Source organism: Sciurus vulgaris, assembly GCF_902686455.1.
Source record: "Sciurus vulgaris genome assembly, chromosome: 12".
Taxonomy (NCBI): Eukaryota; Metazoa; Chordata; class Mammalia; order Rodentia; family Sciuridae; genus Sciurus; species Sciurus vulgaris.
Genome location: NC_136473.1, coordinates 29,255,285 through 29,273,552, shown reverse-complemented (window position 1 = coordinate 29,273,552; position 18,268 = coordinate 29,255,285). Strand labels below are relative to the sequence as shown.

The 18,268-nt window shown below is 39.4% G+C and overlaps 1 protein-coding gene across 1 annotated transcript in view; it reads right to left on the bottom strand.

Annotated features, from left to right (window-relative positions):
- The window catches only part of CUBN (cubilin), a 286,894-nt gene that overhangs the window by 175,807 nt on the left and 92,819 nt on the right, over positions 1-18,268 (bottom strand). The window contains exon 28 of the mRNA XM_079108165.1: positions 3,264-3,414. Within this exon, the coding sequence (XP_078964291.1) occupies positions 3,264-3,414 (151 nt within the window). The remainder of the gene's footprint in view (positions 1-3,263; positions 3,415-18,268) is intronic.

The window sequence follows — 18,268 nt, the reverse complement described above, 5'->3', positions numbered from 1 at the left end:
GCTGGAGGGAGTGGTCCATTGGGGCTGTGGCTATGGGGTGTATATATTTGTATATGGCAAGTGGAGATCTCTCTCTCTCTCTCTCTGCTTCCTGACCATCATGTGAGCCACGTTCTTCTGCCACACTTTTCCATCATGGTGACCTGCCTCACCTAGAGCCCTGAGGAATGGAGCTAGCCTTCTATGGGCCTCTGAAACTGTGAGTCCCCAAATAAACTTTTCTTCCCTAAAATTGTTCTGGTCAGGTCCTTTAGTTCCAGTAGCAAGAAAAGCTGACTAAAGCACCAGGCTTCACACCTGGTCTTGCCTTGCTCCTCGAAGTGAGGTCCAGAGAGCAGCACCTTCAGCATCACTTGGGAGCCTACTAGAAATGCAGGTTCACAGGTCCCTTAAATCAGAACCTATCTTTTTACAAGATTCCCAGTGAGGGCTGGGGGGTGTAGTTCGGTGGGAGAGTATTTGCCTCATATGTGCATGACCCTGGATTTTCCAGCAAAAAAAGAAAAAGAGAGGGAAAAAAGAGAAAGAAAGAAAAAAGGAAGCAAGGCAGCAAGCAAGCAATCTGTGCCCACAAACAACTAAGAATGTTTAGGAGAATATCCCTAGCCCTTGCAAAACGGGTCATTTTCCAGGATTTTCTGTCCTTTCTATGTCTTCTCATTTACTTAGAATCAAAATCATGTTTCTGAATCAAGAGTGCTAAAGACTACACTGTAGCAATGAAAGAGTCCAATTCTTTCACTTAGTAGACCGACGAACTGACCATTCTAAGATTAAATTTGCCCACTTGATGAAGAGGAAAGTCTAGAACTTCCATAAGTTTAATTATCATAGCCCATTTACCTTGGGAATTCATGACAATGTTTCAAGCTACAAGTAGCTCTGTGGATTACCATTGACAATTTTAAAATGCTGAGAACTGTACACTAACATTTTAACAGAAATATACTCAGTCCCCAATTCATAATCTCAGAATATCCAACACTCTTGAGTAGATGCAGATGGTCCCTGATTTACAAGGGTTTGACTTCACAATTCTTTTAATATGATGGTGTGAAAGTGATGAGCATCCAATAGAACTCATGCTTTGAATTTTGAATTTCATATTCAACACTCTTACAATAGATGTTATAGGTTAGTTGATTTTACCCAGTTGTAGGGTGAATATGTTTTGAGCATGTTTAGAGTAGGCAAGGCTGTTGTGATGTTTGGAAGATCAGGTGTATTAAATGCATGTTTGATTTATGATATTTTCAATTTAAAATGGGTTTATTGGGATGCAACCCCATTGTAAATGAAGAGTGTTATGTCCTAGTAAACAGGGCATCTGTAACAGGCACTTTTGTGGAGTTCTGAGACTCCTAAGAGCCAACCCCAGGACACTTGCATGCTCACCTTAAGCTAACCTCCAGTTTTGACCACAGGACCACAGACGAGACAACTGTGCAACTGTGCTTGTTTCCTGGTGTAGTATCACAACTCCATCTCCTTCCAGTTGACTGAAATACACCAGTGAGTCCTAACATCTTGGTTGAGAATAGCTGCTATGATATCCACAAGGGTTGGATCACTCTGGGACAGTAGTTCTCAAACTTTAATTGTTGGGACACCAGTTAAGAGACAGACTACTGGGCCTAACTTTAGAGTTTGCGATGCAGCACTTCCAGCAAGGAGCCAAGAATTTGCATTTCTAACAAGTTCTTGGTGATGTTGCTGCTGTTCTTGGGGGCCACATTTTGAAAACCATTGCTCTGACCCTCTACCTGTACAATGGCCCACAGGTCATCAGTCTTGAAGTCTCAGCACTCTTGTTAAAAATGACTTCAACTTGGAATGGAACCACTAATTGACCAGGTTATACCACTCCTTGGCATATACCCAAAGGACTTAAAATCAGCATATCACAGTGATGCAGTCAAATCAATATTTATAGCAGCTCAATTCACAATAGCTTAGCTATGGAACCAACCTAGGTAATCTTCAACAGATAAATGGATAAAGAAAATGTATAGATACACAATGGAATATTACTCAGCTCAAAAGAAGAATGAAATTATGACATTTGTCAGTAAATGGATGGAACTGGAGAATATCATGCTAAGTGAAATAAGCCAATCCCAAAAAACCAAAGGCCAAATGTTGTCTCAGATATGTGGGTGCTAACCCACAATAAGGGAGGTGGGGATAGAAGTCCATTGGATTAGACAAAGGGGGATGAAGGAAAGGGTGGGGAGGAATAGGAAAGTCAGGAGAATGAATCAGATATAATTTTCCTATCCTTATATATGAATACACAACCAGGGTAATTCCACATCATGTATAGTCACAAGAATAGGATCCTAATTAGAATAAGCTATATTCCATGTATGTATAATATGTCAAAATACTCTCCACTGTCATGTACAACTAAAAAGAACAAATTTTTTTTTAAAAATGACTTTCAGCAAGGCACGGTGGCACATACCTGTTATCCCAGAAACTCAGGGGTAGGGGCTGAGGAAGGAGGATTACAAGTTCAAGGCCAGCCTTATCAACTTGGTGAGACCTTTAGCGACTTAGAAAAACTATCTTGAAATTTTAAAAATTAAAAAGGACTGGGGATATAATTCAGTGGTGAAGTATCCCTGGTTCAATCCCCAGTTCCAAAAATAAAACAAAACACAAAACTGACTTTTCATCTTCAGAGGAAGGATGGTCTATAATTTCCAATATGTAGGTGGGCTCCAATGTGCCCCTTACCCTGTTGGGCAGGTGCAATATACACCTGGCTTCATTTATTCAGCATGAACCTGTGTTCTGCTCTTCCCCTTCCCAGATCTCTCTGATTGACTCTCTTTCTCATGTATCCCCATCTTTCTTCCTCTGCTTAATGTCAAGGTGAGCCTTAGGTTTCTTTCTCCTCTGTTGTACCTGAGAAACTCCCTTTCCACCTTGCAGAGTGTTTGCTTTACCCAGATACGGGTCTTCCTCTTTAGACACTTGGCGGTGCTTCCTTCTTCCTCTAAGATCCTTAGCACCCTGCCTACTCAAGCAGCTACCCAAGTTCTCTCCATCTTTGACTCCACTCTCCTGTCTGAACCCTCACAGAATTTAACTCTTCAACTTCCACCAATGTCTGAGTAAATTTTCTACAACTTAGCACTAATTGACTTCTTTGGTTCAATTATTTGTTGATGGTATTGTTTCCCAGAACAGAATTGGGAAGGGAACAATTCTCGGTTAAACAACAACTACAGCACAGTAGAGATCGGCACAGGACTTACCATGAACAAACCACTGCATTTGGAATCCTTTCTCCTGACGACCAACCCCATCTGTATGGAACAGCACTTGAAGTTTGGCGCCCGTGGTACTCCCTGTCGGGGGAGTATTTACTCCACAGTAGCGCCCCATCCGATTCGATCCATCATAGAGCTGAAACCAGAGACATCTTCCGATGTAAAAACATTTCATGTGGTTCGTTGAAGGAAAAAGCCAAGTCTACTTGTGCAGCAAAAGCTTTTTCCGTTTCAAAGTAAGGAAAATCTGCTGAAGTGGGTTGAATACAGGAGGATTAACCTAAGAGTTAAATAGAGATAATTGCAATAAAGAGGGCTTTGGAGATGGATCTGATTCCTAAGCCCAATAAATTTGGAAATCTGACTATTAATTTTTGGTTTTATGTTAATGTAGCAAGTATGTAATGTACCAAATATAATGTACATCATATATATTTGTACAAAAATAATGTACCAAATATAATCCAGGCACAGAATGGTGAGCTGAATGAACTGCCTTCATATATTGACACATAAAAAAATGCTCAATGAATAGCAGTTATTATAATTTTAAGGTATGATTTGTTCAATAAAATCCTTATTAACTGTAAAAAAGAAAAAAATCACACAGTTTAGGATGGGCCAAAGAACATCATGCTAAGTGAAATAAACAAGAATCAGAAAGCCAAGAGTCAATTTTTTTTTTTTTTTCTCATTTGCAGAAACTGAAGCAAAATAAGCAGGAAAGGGGGAGGGCAGGCAGACCCCATGAAAATAGAAATAAGTGACATAGGGCAAGGGGATTGAGGGAAGGCAAGAGGGACTGGAAAAGGGAGGAACTAAAGAATAAAACTGATCATCCTATGTCCATAGATAAATATATTACAGTGAATTCCGCCTTTATGTATATCTATAAAACACCAATTAATTCATTATTGATTTTAAAACATTTTAAAAATGGAAGACTAGTAGAGTAGAGGAAGAGGAACAGGGGAGGTGGGGGGAAGGAAAGAATAAGGTACAGGAAACGTACAGGAAAGTACAGGAAACGTAAATGGAGCAAATTACACTCCATGAATGTATGGTTATATCAAAACGAACCCAGTTTTATGTATAACTAAAATGCACCAATAAAGACATTTTAAAACATAAGACATTTAGAGCAAGTCACAGTGGCACACGCCTGTAATCCCAGTGACTCGGGAGGCTGAGTCAGGAAAATCCTGACTTCAAAGACAGTCTCAGCGACCTATCAAGGCCCTAAGCAACTTAGGGAAACCCTGTCCCAAAATTAAAAAAATAAAAAGGGTTGAAGATATGGCTCAGTGGTTAGGTGCCCCTGGGTTCAATCCCCGGTACCAACCAAATAAACAACAACAACAAAAACAAAAACAGACATTTTAAGAAGGTGTGAAAAAGGAAAACATAAAGATTAATCCCACTGAAGATAAAACTGTGTATGTATTGTTAGTACTAAAAATTTATTTCGTCAATCTTCTTCATTTGTGTATGTGTATCTATATATGTATACATATATTCATATATTTGTGCAGGTACATATGTGTGTATAAATTTGGGCTACATATCTAATTGTATTCTGTTTTTCACTAAGCATGTCAATAAATAGTCTGTGTAAACATTTTTAACTGTGGCATTAAATGCTAGATTTGCATTCTCATTTTATTTTGTTCATTTAACACATAACCAAATTTTGCCAGTATAAATATTTGTTTAAATGTTTCCATCAAGAGTCCAATAAAAGGAATTAGAGGATAATCTTTCGTGGCTCTTGATATAATAGTATTAAATTTCATACCAGAAAGTTTATAACAAATTATCCTCTCACCTGCGGTTTACGGATGTTTCTCTCAGTGGAACTTTGTCAGTTATGACTGCTAGTATTTTTATAACTGATGTTGATAGTGAAAAGTTGTGTTTTGGGTAATTGTCCTCGTTTGGGTTCTTTTGATAACTTTGGGATCTTGAGGCTAAAGGTTTTTTTTTTTTTTTTTAGACTGATGTTAGACTGATGAGGTTTTTGCCCATTTTTTCAAGGACATATTTCTACAAACTGTTGTGCATCCTTTATCTGCCTTATTGAATAACCATCAAATACAGATCTCTAAATTAAAAATTAACAAGAAGACTGTCTCTTTTCACTTGGGAAAGACAAAAAGTTTGGTTTCTCCTGAGGAAGACTGTTATAGTTTCTTTTAGTTCCTTTGATGTCCACATTAAACACTGTTTCATTTGCCCTGGGGATTAGCTTCCTGTGATCCTAAAATGGAAAATATCTGACAATAGATGTATGACCTTCCTTGAATAGTCTCTTAAAAAGTGTATGAAGGACATGGTTACCTATCTGTCTTTCAGGCTTGCCAAATGATCCTGTCACCAAAACTCCCCTCATGACCTGGTCCTGCTCCCTGCCCACCAAAAGGGCCCACCAAAAGTAGGAACCCCACCCATGGCCTAGCTCTGCTGAGGTTGTATATAAAACCCAGAACCTTGTGGTCAGCAGCCATTTTACCCCTCAAAATGTTACTGCATCAGGTGTTCATCTGATTGACCCTGCTGCTGATAAAGGGAAGCTTTATTCAGCCTCTGTCATTTGTGTGCTCACGGGCTTACAGTATATATATATGTAAGACTACATGTGAGTTTGCATTATCAGTGGGGTAACTGTGGATTCAAAAAATTGCAAACTGACCAAATCACCTTCACTTAATGAATGCTATGATAAAAACTAGTTTGAAATATATTGATTTGGGTATGGAAATTTTATTACCAAATTTTACAGAGTACCTCTGTGGAACCTTCCCTAATCTCTGCACTCAGGCCTAAATTAGTTTTGCTTTGAAACCCCTTAGCCTTTCATTTGTACTTCTCTTGTGCAAATGGTCACATTCCCTTGCATTCTAGCTACAGGCATGGCCTCTTAAGGCCTCTACGGATTGTGGGATTCTTAGAGCACAGAACGCCTCTGGCCTCCCCCTCTTGGCCTAGAGCAGAGCATTAAAGGGCAGGTTCCTAGCACATCACCAATAAAGGGCATATGTAACAATTTCCCCACAACTGCATATGAAGTGTAGCTAGATAGACATTAGCATTGTACAGTCCTCAATTTTTGCCTAATCCTCGCAGGCAGGAAAGGGTCTGGACTCTGTGTGGCCACTCCATAGAAAAGGGACCTAGGGTATGGGGTTGTAGTTCAGTGGTAGGTGCTTGCCTGGCACATGTGAAACCCTGAGTTAGACCTTCAGCACCACATAAAAATAAACAAATAAAAGAAAGGTTTTGTGTCCATCTACAGCTTAAAAAAAAAAAATTAAAAAAGAGAGGAGAACCAGGTGGAGACTTGTTCAAGGTCATAATAAATCAGATTTCTAAATCTTGACCCTTCTCATTGAGGTCTCTTGGCTATTCATCAGGCATACATGTTTGTGAGATTTGGGGAAAGGTCAGCAGAGATTTCAAAAAAAGAGAAGCTGAGACATCTATTCCTTTCACCCCTCAGGATGAAACTTCAGTGTTTTAAGCAAATTGAATTAAGATGTCTATTTTTCAGGCTTATGACTTTAGCATTTAAAAAACAAAATACTGCTGCTTCAAAAAAATGTGTTCCTTATCAAGTTTTTAATGTTGTACATATCAAGCCTAGTGAGGGAGGGAGAATGACGGGGCACGGGGCGGGAAAAACGACAAACCACAACATTTTTAAAAAGAACAATGTCCTTGGGCTCGGAGCTCAGGCCCCGCCCTCTAATGCAGGGGCGGATGGTGGCGGGGAGGCCACCTTAGCAATCGGTGTGCTCCTAAATCACTGCTTTACTGCAGGGTGTCTGGGCTTCAGAGTTTTTATTAATTTTGTTACTTGAAGTCCACTTGGAAACTAAATACAAAAAAAAAGTAAATAAAATAAACCTACTGTTCCCAAGTAGAAACATAGTAAGTAAGAAAATCCTCTCTTATCTTCCACCCTGAAGGGCTCATTCCAAACTCTGGATTGCAGTTTAGTGACCAAAGCTGAAATGATTTCATCTTCATCCAACAAACATGAAGGTAAAATTTCCATATTTACTCCAAGCTCGATGAATCTTACGAAGTACTGGAAATCATAATTTGAGGAACCATATTTTGAGTCTACTCAAGTTCATGAACAATGTAGTTTTTTTTTTTTTTTTTTTTTTTTTTTTGCCTCCCAGCTCAGCAAGGTTAAAAGATGTGACATTTTCACATGACTGTGAGGGGATTTTTTTCCTTCCTTCCGGTGGGATTACCTCATGGAAGGAAAGTCCTGCATCGGAGCTGTTCAGTGATCTTAAATAACACATTGTGAAGGAAACAGAGGGTGGGAGGCCAAGGCGGTGGGTTTGGGGAACACTGATGAATGGCCATCAGTTTCTTTTTGCCTTTGGAGGGAACAGAATGACACATTGAAATAAATATCAAATAGATGCATGAAAACAGTGACATATATTGTCAAATAAATTAATGAATTCATTAGTGTAAAGAACAATGCCTCCAGGGGAGGGGAATAGACTCATACCCCTAGTTTTATGTTCTTTTAACATTTCCACTTAATTAAATCAGGTTTTTTGTTTATACCCACACAGATGGCTAACGTCAACCTCCACAATTCATTCCCGCGTAAATTTACCTCACAAAAAGTAACAGTCATTTTTCAAAGGACACAAATACAGGTTACCATGGAAACCGGTCGGTGTCTTGCTGCTCTTGATTCTGTTTTCAGAGCAGAATGTTAACCACAGGACATTCCAGCTGTGACTCACTGCGACTGCTGGCAAGTTTGCCAACTTGGACCTGGTAAAACCATGGTTTCTTCTGCTTTTAGAGAGCCAGACATCTACACTGAGTGAAAAATATTTGAATTTCTACCTAAGTTCATTTAAAGGAAGCTAGAAGAAACTAAGAAGGGAATGACTGAGATTCTTACTTTGAATATGCAGATCTGATTTGTATAATGGTATTTAAAGCTATTTTTAAAAAAAAAATACAGAAATGATGATTACAGTTTCAAGTTGACCATTAAATGTATCTCCAAATGTGGAGATTTGTATACTAGAAAACCTGTGTAGAATCTTTTCAGTTTTTCTCTTAAGGAGATTACTCATTTAGGATTTTAGTGGCTTAGATCCCCCTTACCCCAACCCTGCCCCCAAATACCTCAACCACTCTTAGAACACGCAAAGAGGAAGGAAATCTCTTGCCTAAGCCACACTTACCAATGTCTATCCACTTCCTTTGCAGGGAGTTGATAATTTGTAAAAATATAGTTCATTAGACCATTAGTGACTTTAGACTCTAGTTGCAGTATGAAATGATCCATAGACATGTTCTAACCCTTAAGGACCCAAACAAGGTGGAAAACATAAAACTGAAGACCCAGTGTGGTCAATCATGGACTGAGCTATTCTAATTCTCTTAATATTAAGGGTTTTGTAGGAACTTTACAAATCCCTGGAAGTCAGGTGCTAAGTGAGAAGAGACCCAGGCCCACCTAACATATACTTCCACCTGTTCCCTCAGTAGAAGTCAACTTTAGGAATTGTAAGAAAATAAATAAACAAAGTATCATCTCTTTGTTGTTGTTTTATGACTTTGGAAATCTGTAACTATAGGGAATGGAAATTATAATTAATTATCCAAATGAGCAGGAGATGTATAGATTGGCTTTTTAAAAACCCATTTTAGAATCACAGTGAGTGACAACTAAAACTCAGCTTCTCCCCAGCTCCCCCCAGGTGCTAGGAATTGAAGCCAAGGCCTCATGCATGCTAAGTCAGTGCTATACCATTGAGCCACATCCCCAGACAGCCCTTTCTATTTTAGACTGACATCTAATTCATACCTTTTTAAGTATTTTTGAAATTATTTCCTTGAACTTTTTCTGGTAGTACGTTCTTTTTTTCAATAGTGAAACATTGATTTTAAGAATTGGGACTGGGGGTTGTTGTTCACTGGTAGAACCCTTGCCTGGAATGTGCAGGCCCTGGGCTCCATCACCAGTACTGCACAAAAGAACAGAAAAAAAAAGGGGGGGGGCGGGGAATTGAGGTTCAAGAATTAAACATAGTCCACATAGAGGAAGTAAATTTAGAGTTTGTTTTGGATGATATCACTAAAATAGGAGAAACTTTTGGGAAAAAAAACAGCCCATTTCCTATTAGGAATCTCTGAAAATTTCAGTGAAAGTTATATTCCTTAGGATTAAACATGTAGTTGAAAGAATTCGTCTGCTGTAAGGAGGAATTTTAGGTGTAGTAGTGGATCCACCATCTTTGCAGAGAACATTCTAGTCAATGTAAAGAAGTTAGTTGTATTTATGAGAACTATACTCGATGAGTTCCTAGGAGTCTTTCGAAGTCAGTGTCACTGATAGAAGATTATATCTCTAACAGAGGCAGGAAAATCATTCAGTTATAGGGTCATACTAGAGTAGAGTCAAACTGGTCAGAATCAGATGCCAGGTTTATAGTCTAGCTCTAAAATTTGCTTCAAACCTAACCTTGTGAAAATTACTTTCTTTAAAAATTTGGCATCCTGATGGTACTCCACTCATAAGATTGTGCAAATGGGACAAACTACCTAATAGGTTTAGTAGGAATGAGGCCTGCCATGTAGAATGTGCTCAAAATGTTATTCTAACTTTTGAACGAGGCAAAGGGAACCGGAGTCTTTTCCAAGGAAACTACCCCAAAATAACTTTGAGAAAAGAACTATCATGGGTATAGAGAACTGAGGCTGACTCATGTACAACTTTTCACAGAAATGATCACTGGCAGGGCAGATGGGGTAGCAATGAATCAAGCCAGGAAATGGATAGCCCCTACTTGCAGCATGTTGCTATGACAACCTAGTCTTGTGTGGACACTGAGGCCATGCCTGAAGTGCTGGATGTTCAGCCCAATGCAAATCATCCTGAGTGGGGCCAAGGTAAGCATGATGAATGTTTCGGGGGTTGAGGGAGGATGGTGATCATGCCAGTGGAAGAGAGCAAAGAGAGTAGGAAATCAGAAGCTCTCAAGGCTACCGTGATGAGATGGGCAAGGGAGAGTCAACTGGTAAGAAAAGGGGCCCTACTTGTCAAAGAAAAAGTGTTTTTTCCTGTTGCAGCCTCCTCTCCCTTTGCTGTCCTGCCCCGCCCTGAAGCTCCAGAGGCTTAATTACTGGAGCACCAAAGGGGTGGTGAATTCTTGGAGAGCCTGTGCAGATCTTCCTAACTCAGAAACACAACTGCAGCAGGATCTGTGGAGCTGGTTCATTAGAACAATGAGTAAGTGTGGTGTTGCCAGAGTTGACACACACATCTTAATAAACGCTGATCATTCACAGCTTGCTTTAAATTTTAAGGATTTTGAAATGTTCCTGGAACCACAGCAGAAAGAGTCAAAGGAGACTCACGCAGCAGGGTACAGGCTTCCCACTGTGGATGAGAAATGCTAAGGGAGGTAAATATAAAACCAAGTTGGGGAGGGTAAATTAGGCTCAGGTAAGAGCAAGAGTGATAGACCCAAAATGGTGTGGTGATGACCCTCTGGAGGCCAAGTACCCTCCGCTTTGACACATGTCACTCAGCACCTCTCATACAGAGACTCACATGCATCTTCTCCAGTCACAGGGAAAACCATACTGCCATGTGCTGACAGGGTGGGGCAGGAAATATGAAATATCCATCTAAAATTAACAATTACTCATAATACTGGGCTTTGCATGAGAGCAAGGAACACCCCACTCAGGAGACCACATTCTGAGTTTCTCTGTGTTACTCTGAATTATGGATCTGTTTCGAACCCAGACCACACGGTCACCCTTCCCTGTGGTGGCTCATTGTTACCCACTCCTACTAACTCATTTACGTGTTTATTTCTTGCTTTCTCAGTATTAATTATATTAGAAGTCACGAAGGCTGATTTTGGTCTTTTCATTTTTTAAATCAATGTCTAATCATGGGTGGGGTAAACATTTAAATGCAAAGCCGTTTTATCTCATAATTGTTTATAACAGCAAAAATGTAAAGGATTCTAAATGTTCCACAGTAGGAGCTGGCTACACGGTGACAGTGAATGTGCCGAAATATACATGTGCCGAAAATAACATGGCAAATAAATAAATCTGCAAACTATTGTGAGCTAGAAATAAGTCGTTATAGAATCATATGCACAGGATAATCTTCTCTGAATATTTCAAGAAAATAAATATATGCTTAAAACCACAGGAAATAAATAGCAGCAAATAATACAACGAGTGGTATAATTTAGATTCTTTTGACTCCATCTAAGTTTTTCTGTTTTTCCAGTTTCTTGCAAGAGCTATGTATTCCTTTATGATCAGATACATTTATTTTTAAAGCATTACCTTTGAGGACCTATGGGCCTAGTAATGTAAATATGCATTGGTAATGTTTTTCCAACCTTAGAATTTCATACCCTTTTAAGTTATCAGATACCCAGCTGACCTACTAAAAATATCATGCTGCCTACCTCCATAATCTCTTTTAGGTAGCTCAGGATCATATGTGAACACTAGTCCATTAAAATGTTATCACATAAGATAATCTGGTTCGGCATTAGTTTAAAACCATTTTGTCCTTCATATCTCCTTTTTATTTTAACTAGGTTTTTATTATTAATTTGGCTAATTATATATTAAAAATAATTCTCTTGGATGTTCAGGGACTGAAGACTTCCTATTAGCATAAGTTTTGCTAGCCACTGATAATGCAATGAGTGCCTAATTCCCTCCCCAGTGGATAGTGAAATACTTTGAAAGCCCAGAGTGGTCTCTCATGTACACACAGACACTTAATTCCATAAACTGCAGTCTTTTCTCCACCAATGGTCTCACCCACAGTGAAACACTAACCGTTTTAGTGTTATTATTCTGCTCCCTAAAAGCCTCACCATCTGCTGCAGATGGACTTGTGAATATGGAAGAATCTGGGTAATAGAACCACATGAAATCACAGAACCTTGAGCTGGAGGGACCTAATGTCCTGTCACCCAGGCCCTTTTCCAAGTCAGCAAAAGAAGAGAAAGTCTGTTAAATAAATGGTGTGGAAACTGAAAGTTAACGAAGTCATTGATTTTTTTTTTTTCTAAAATGTCCCAATTTAGAAAGTAGAAAATCAAGGTCATTAACCAAAAGTCACAACTATGATTACTAATATTTAAAAGTCATCATCTGGACCAATGCATTCTTTCTCATACCAGGGCCTGTTTAGATGGCAGAAGGGACCCTGTGTGCATTTGCTGACTTCACCCTGCCTGGGGAAGAAGGCAAAGTGAGGACAAACCGGAAAGGGAGGTGTGGATAGAACAACTTCAAGTTTAGAGCATCTGATGGGATTATTGCTGACTTACAGGTAGTTTGAAAGTTGTCAGTTTAATTATTGTTCATTCTTGTTTGAGAGAATACCGAGAGCAGAAACAGAGTTTCTTTGAATCCCAGAGTTCTCTTTTGAAAACTGGTGCCTTTACCTCATTAATGGCAGCAAATTAATGCAAACACAAGAAAATTCTTCCTTGTGAGGAACTCAGAAAAAAATCAGCACTTCTTCTTGAAACAGGAAGAGATTTTGATCACACTGAGATAAACATCTTCCTTTTTAATTATTAGTAATTAAAAAGGTCACATTTTACTCAGGCAACTTTAGAGTCAAAATTTCTTATAAAATGCCTCTTTTGTCACATTTAATGACATTACAGAGAGTAGGGCTTAATTAACCAATGAATATATGTCCTTCTGAACTTCTTTTGAATGCAGATCATTCTAGTAGAGCACTAGACTTATATCTGGTATTAAAATGTAAATTGAATTGTTGGATATATTCTTGCTGCTCTTTATGTTTTGGAATTGCAACTGTCCTCAAAATTGTAAAGGCTTATCTCTGAGCTCTAAGAAAGAGGCTGAAGTCCTAGAAGCTAACTTCCTTTGACAGTTCCAGGAAGCATGACTCATCTGTCCAGGAAGTGTTTCAGCACCATGCTGAGGAGCTGAGGAGCATAAGCTCAGATGCACTTCTGCTCAGACACAAAGTCTCTTTTGCTTCTCTGCATTTCTGTCAATGAGCAAGTGAGAGTTTAATTACTGCACTTCTCAGATTCAAATAGAGTATCTTCATGGCTTTTGTAGGAAAACTGGGAGGCAGGGGAAGGAACCCAGCTTTTAGCACATGGGCATGAGGCCACTTGTGTTAATCTATGTTAATCACAATTGGGAAGGCCATTCTGGAGACTGTAGCTTTTTGTGTGCTGCAGAGTGCTTCAGAGAGCAAAAAATAATTCATAAAATTATGTTTATGTTGAAATAATAATAGATAATATTTATTAGCAGTAACCCTGTGCTGGACAAAATTCTGTATTAAAATTCCTAGCAGCTTGATAATGCAGGTAGCACTGTTATCTCCATTAACTGAGATTATGTAGAGTTTCAGTAGTTCAATTTTTTTTTTTGGGGGGGGGCGTACTGGGGATTTAACCCTGAGTCTCTTTACCACTCAGCTGCCTCCCCACCCTCTGTATTTTTTTATTTTGAGACAGGGTCTTGCTAAGTTGCTTAAGGCCTCACTAAATTGCCGAGGTTGGCCTCCAACTTGCAATCCTTCTGCCCCAGCCTCCTGAGTCACTGAGATTATAGGCATATTGTACCACATCTGGCTAGTAACTCAATATTTTGAAGACCATCAATTACTCAAGAGAAAAAATGTGGAGAAAGTCCTTATTCTTTGTAAGGAATAATAGAGAATAACAAACAGTTTTTAAAAGTACAGTGATAGTACCCCAAACTTCTATTAGTCAATTTCTTCACTGCATTTCTCTTCTTTCTTTTTCCTTTTTGTTAAAAAAGTTATATATATATATATATATATATATATATTTGTTACTGGAGATTGAACACAGGGATGCTCTACCACCAAGCTATGTCAGCAGTCCTTTTGTACCTTTAAAAAAAAAATTGAGATGGGGGTCACTAAGTTGCTCAGTCTAGCCTTGAATTTGCAACCCTCCTGCCTCAGCCTCATGAGTGGCAAGAACTGCAGACCTGCAGGACCACACCTGGCTTTCACTGTATTTCTTAACAGAGCCTCCAGCAAAATTGTTAAAAATGATGTTATTTATCATTTATCCTTTGTAAGAAGTGCCAAAATGCATCAAGGAAGCAGACTACAGGCAGAAAGCAAGAGGAAAATTAAGTGTCTTGAGAAAAGGACTATTAATTTTATCTCAGCTAAAAGAACTGGGTACTCTCTGCATTTCTCTATCTAGCTATGTGAGATGCTTCTTTAATATCTGCATTGGTGCAAATAATGGCAGTGAACACTTACATAAGTGTTTGCTATATGCCTGATTTTGTTCTTACTCTTGACATTATTAACTCAATTATTCCCAGTAGCCATTTTTAAATTTATTTATTTATTTGGTACCAAGGAATGAATGGGGTTGGGCACATCTCCAGCCCTTTTGTATATTTAGAGGCAGGGTCTCGCTGAGTTGCTTAGAGTCTCACTAAGTTGCTGAGGCTGGCTTTGGACTCGAGATCCTCTTGCCTCAGCCTCCCGTGCTGCAGGAATTACAGTCGTGTGCCACTGCTCCAGGCATTAACCCCCATTTTTTAGAGACACACGGAACCTAAGTAACTCACCTAAGGTTATGTACATGGTAGGCCTGGGCTTAAATCCAGGCAGAATGGCTCCAGAATCTTCCTTCTGAAGTACTATGCTATACCAAACAGATGTAGAGAAGACTGAGCAAGATCCATTCTGCTACGTAGTCTGATGCTTTGGCATTCTCTAGGAATACTAAGGGACTAAATCTTTATTCTTAGCATCCCACACCAGTCAGCAGATAGAAGAAAGTGGTTTAAGCAGCTCTGATTTTAGCACTGACTCCTTCCAAGAGCAGCTTCTGCTGCTGTTTTTAATAGGGAGCTAAAGGCTGTGGTTTATCTTAAACCAAGAACTTGGAAACTGAACAGTTGTTCTTGGATTCTTTATGGAAGCTGTTAAGCCCTCATGTGACCATCAGTAATATGTGCTGCAAACACAAACATATGTTTATGCTTCTCTTAGTAGAGAGGATGATGCAAAACTCTTTAAAAGGATAGAAGAAATTTGCCTTTGAGCAGATCCAGAGGGAACAGAGCAAAGTCTAAGTCCTATCAAATGTTGAGTGCATGGAGTAAGGGAACCCGGAGAAGAAAGAACGAACTGTGAACTGTGGGAGCTGCTTGGCAGCTGAGGAGCCACTGCTCCTGATTGACAGGCCAGGAGGAACAGAGATGGCCCTTCCAAGAGGGAAGGTTATCCTCAGGATGAGAAACAACTTCCTGAAATGTCCAAGAAGACTTTGAAAGGCCAAGTACAATTAAGAAGCTCTGTCCAGAAGAAGCGTGGGAGAAAAATAATAAACATCTCTTGGTTACAGTTCTTGCAAGGTGTGCCAGTTATCTTCTTTAATCTTATAACTACTTTATGAGTTGGTGCGATTATTGCCCCCATTTTACATGTGAGGAAACTGAGGCAGCAAGAAGCTAAACTCCTTGCGTAAGATCAAAGGTAGTAGTGACATCAATGTTTATAGCAGCTCAATTCACAATAGCTAAACTATGGAACCAACCCAAGTGCCCTTCAACAGATGAATGAATAAAGAAATTGTGGTATATATACACAATGGAATATGACTCAGCCATAAAGAAGAATGCAACTATGGCATTTGCCAGTAAATGAAACTGGAGAATATCATGCTAAGCAAAATAAACCAATCCCAAAGAATCAAAGGCCGAATGTTTTCTCCGATATATGGATGCTAATTCACAAAGCTAGGGAAGAATAGAGGTACTTTGGATTAGACAAAGGGGAGTGAAGGGAGGGGAGGGATTGGGCTAGGGAGGATATTAGAATGAATTAGACATTATTACCCTATGTGCATATATGATCACATGACCAGTGTAACTCTATACCGTGTGCAACCAGAAGAATGAGAAGTCATACTCCATTTATGCATGCTGTGTCAAAATATATTCTACTGTCATTGATAACTAATTAGAACAACAACAACAAAAAAGATCAAAGGTAGTGAGGAGGAGCCCAACTTTGAACCCAGGTGGACTTCCAGAGCCCAGATGCTGGTTACAGAGATCTGAGCATGATCCCAGGTTCTCTCTCTCCTTGGAAATGTGATCCTGAACTGAGGACTGTTCCCTATCTCAGTCTCAGCTCTCCACTGTATTAAATATGCAAAATATACTGGATGATTGTGATGACAGTCAATAATATCTAGCAAACTCTCTATAACAGTGGCTAGCACATGGTAGACATTTAATGAATGGAAAATAGTACTGCAGTTCTCAAAATAAACATCTTTGATGTGAAAGGGAACTTTACTACCTCATGAACTTTGAAAGTTATGCTTATGTATGTGAGAATAAAAATGGGATAAACTTGGAAAATAGCTCTAGAAGAATGTCTCCCTGAGAATGGTCTAAGGGAAGCAAATGTCTAATAGATGTCAATTACCTAAAATTCAAAGGCAGATCTACTTGGAAACTTGCCTTCCGTGTTCCCCACAGTTTCCTTCCTGAGGGGACAACTGTCTGTCCTCCTTTGTCCCTGTGTTCTATGAGACTGGGTCCTGGTGTCTTCCTGTCCTTCACTGGGTACTCCCCATGAACATCCATTCATTCCTTCATCTCTGTCTAGTCTATCTCCTAACAGCTCTCGATTTCATCAGTTTTCTTCCACATGAAGGCATATCATATCTCTTTCACCTGAACTGTAGTAGTCTCCTTACTGGATTTGCAGTTATTTTACATCTCTCCAATTTATTCTGGTAGTCAGAGTATGGTTTTTAAAAGTCCCAATCTGATCATGCTGTTTCTCATCTCACCATCTTGAAACCCCTCTGTTGCTCTGTGGGAAGTCACTGATGTTCTAAACCTGCCCACAGGGCTCTGTCTTTCCAGGCCCCTGACCCCCTGGAAGCCTCACACTGGTCGTCTTTCAGGTTTTCAAACACAACTTTCTACAGTGACCCTTCTATGCTTCCTTCTTCCTCAGGGGTGCCTTCCCTGACCTACCTATCAGCTTGGTCTCAGGTCTTGAGAGTGTCCTTTATCTTTCCCCCCACAACACTAAAAATATCCTGTGGTAAATTATTCTTGTGTGATGAATTGATAAATGTGTTTGCTCCATGAGGACAAGGAAAACTGATGATGAAGTTATATATCCATAGTGTAGGGTCTGAAATGTGTTCTACTGACTGACCGAATGAATGAATGATGGATATTGAAGGCAGTGAAGCTTGAAGAAGTACCACAGACAGTGCAAAGCAAAACAGCAAACCCTCTTTAATTGTATTTAATTTGGCATTTCTCAAACTTCTTGGAACATAGGTCACTTTATCTGTGAAACATCTACCTACATTTGTGGTAGAGTGACCTATGTGGTTCCCCCAAATTGACTTTTCCTTTATCTGAATTCATAGAAGTCTAGCCACACCAACATTCAATTCTCATGAGATTGGAAATAAACCTGTGTTGCATTAAGCATGAGTTCTCCCTAACAACAGCTAGTATTCCCATAACTAATTACAATATCGCAAGGCCAGATGTTTCACAGTAGAGGTGTAGAAAATGCTACTGAGACCACAGACATAGAAGACACTGATATTGAACGGAAAGACTCAGGGACATTGGTAATGTGCTTTGTCCATTCTGTTATTTGAAATGCATTATTTTGCAGCTGAGGGAAAAAAAGACACGGGAGTGAAATAAATAATGATATACACATCTGGCGAGAAGGATGACATCAGCAAGAATTTGGCAAGAGATGAAAAACATCTTACAAAGACTAGAGGGAAATGTGTTTGACAGAAGTCACTGACATCATCCACAGGACTTGAAAACTGCCACAAGGGAAAAAGGGGACGGGACAGTAAGGTGTGAAGGGATGGGATGGAAGACGATAGTGGCAAAGATGCCAAATAAATAAA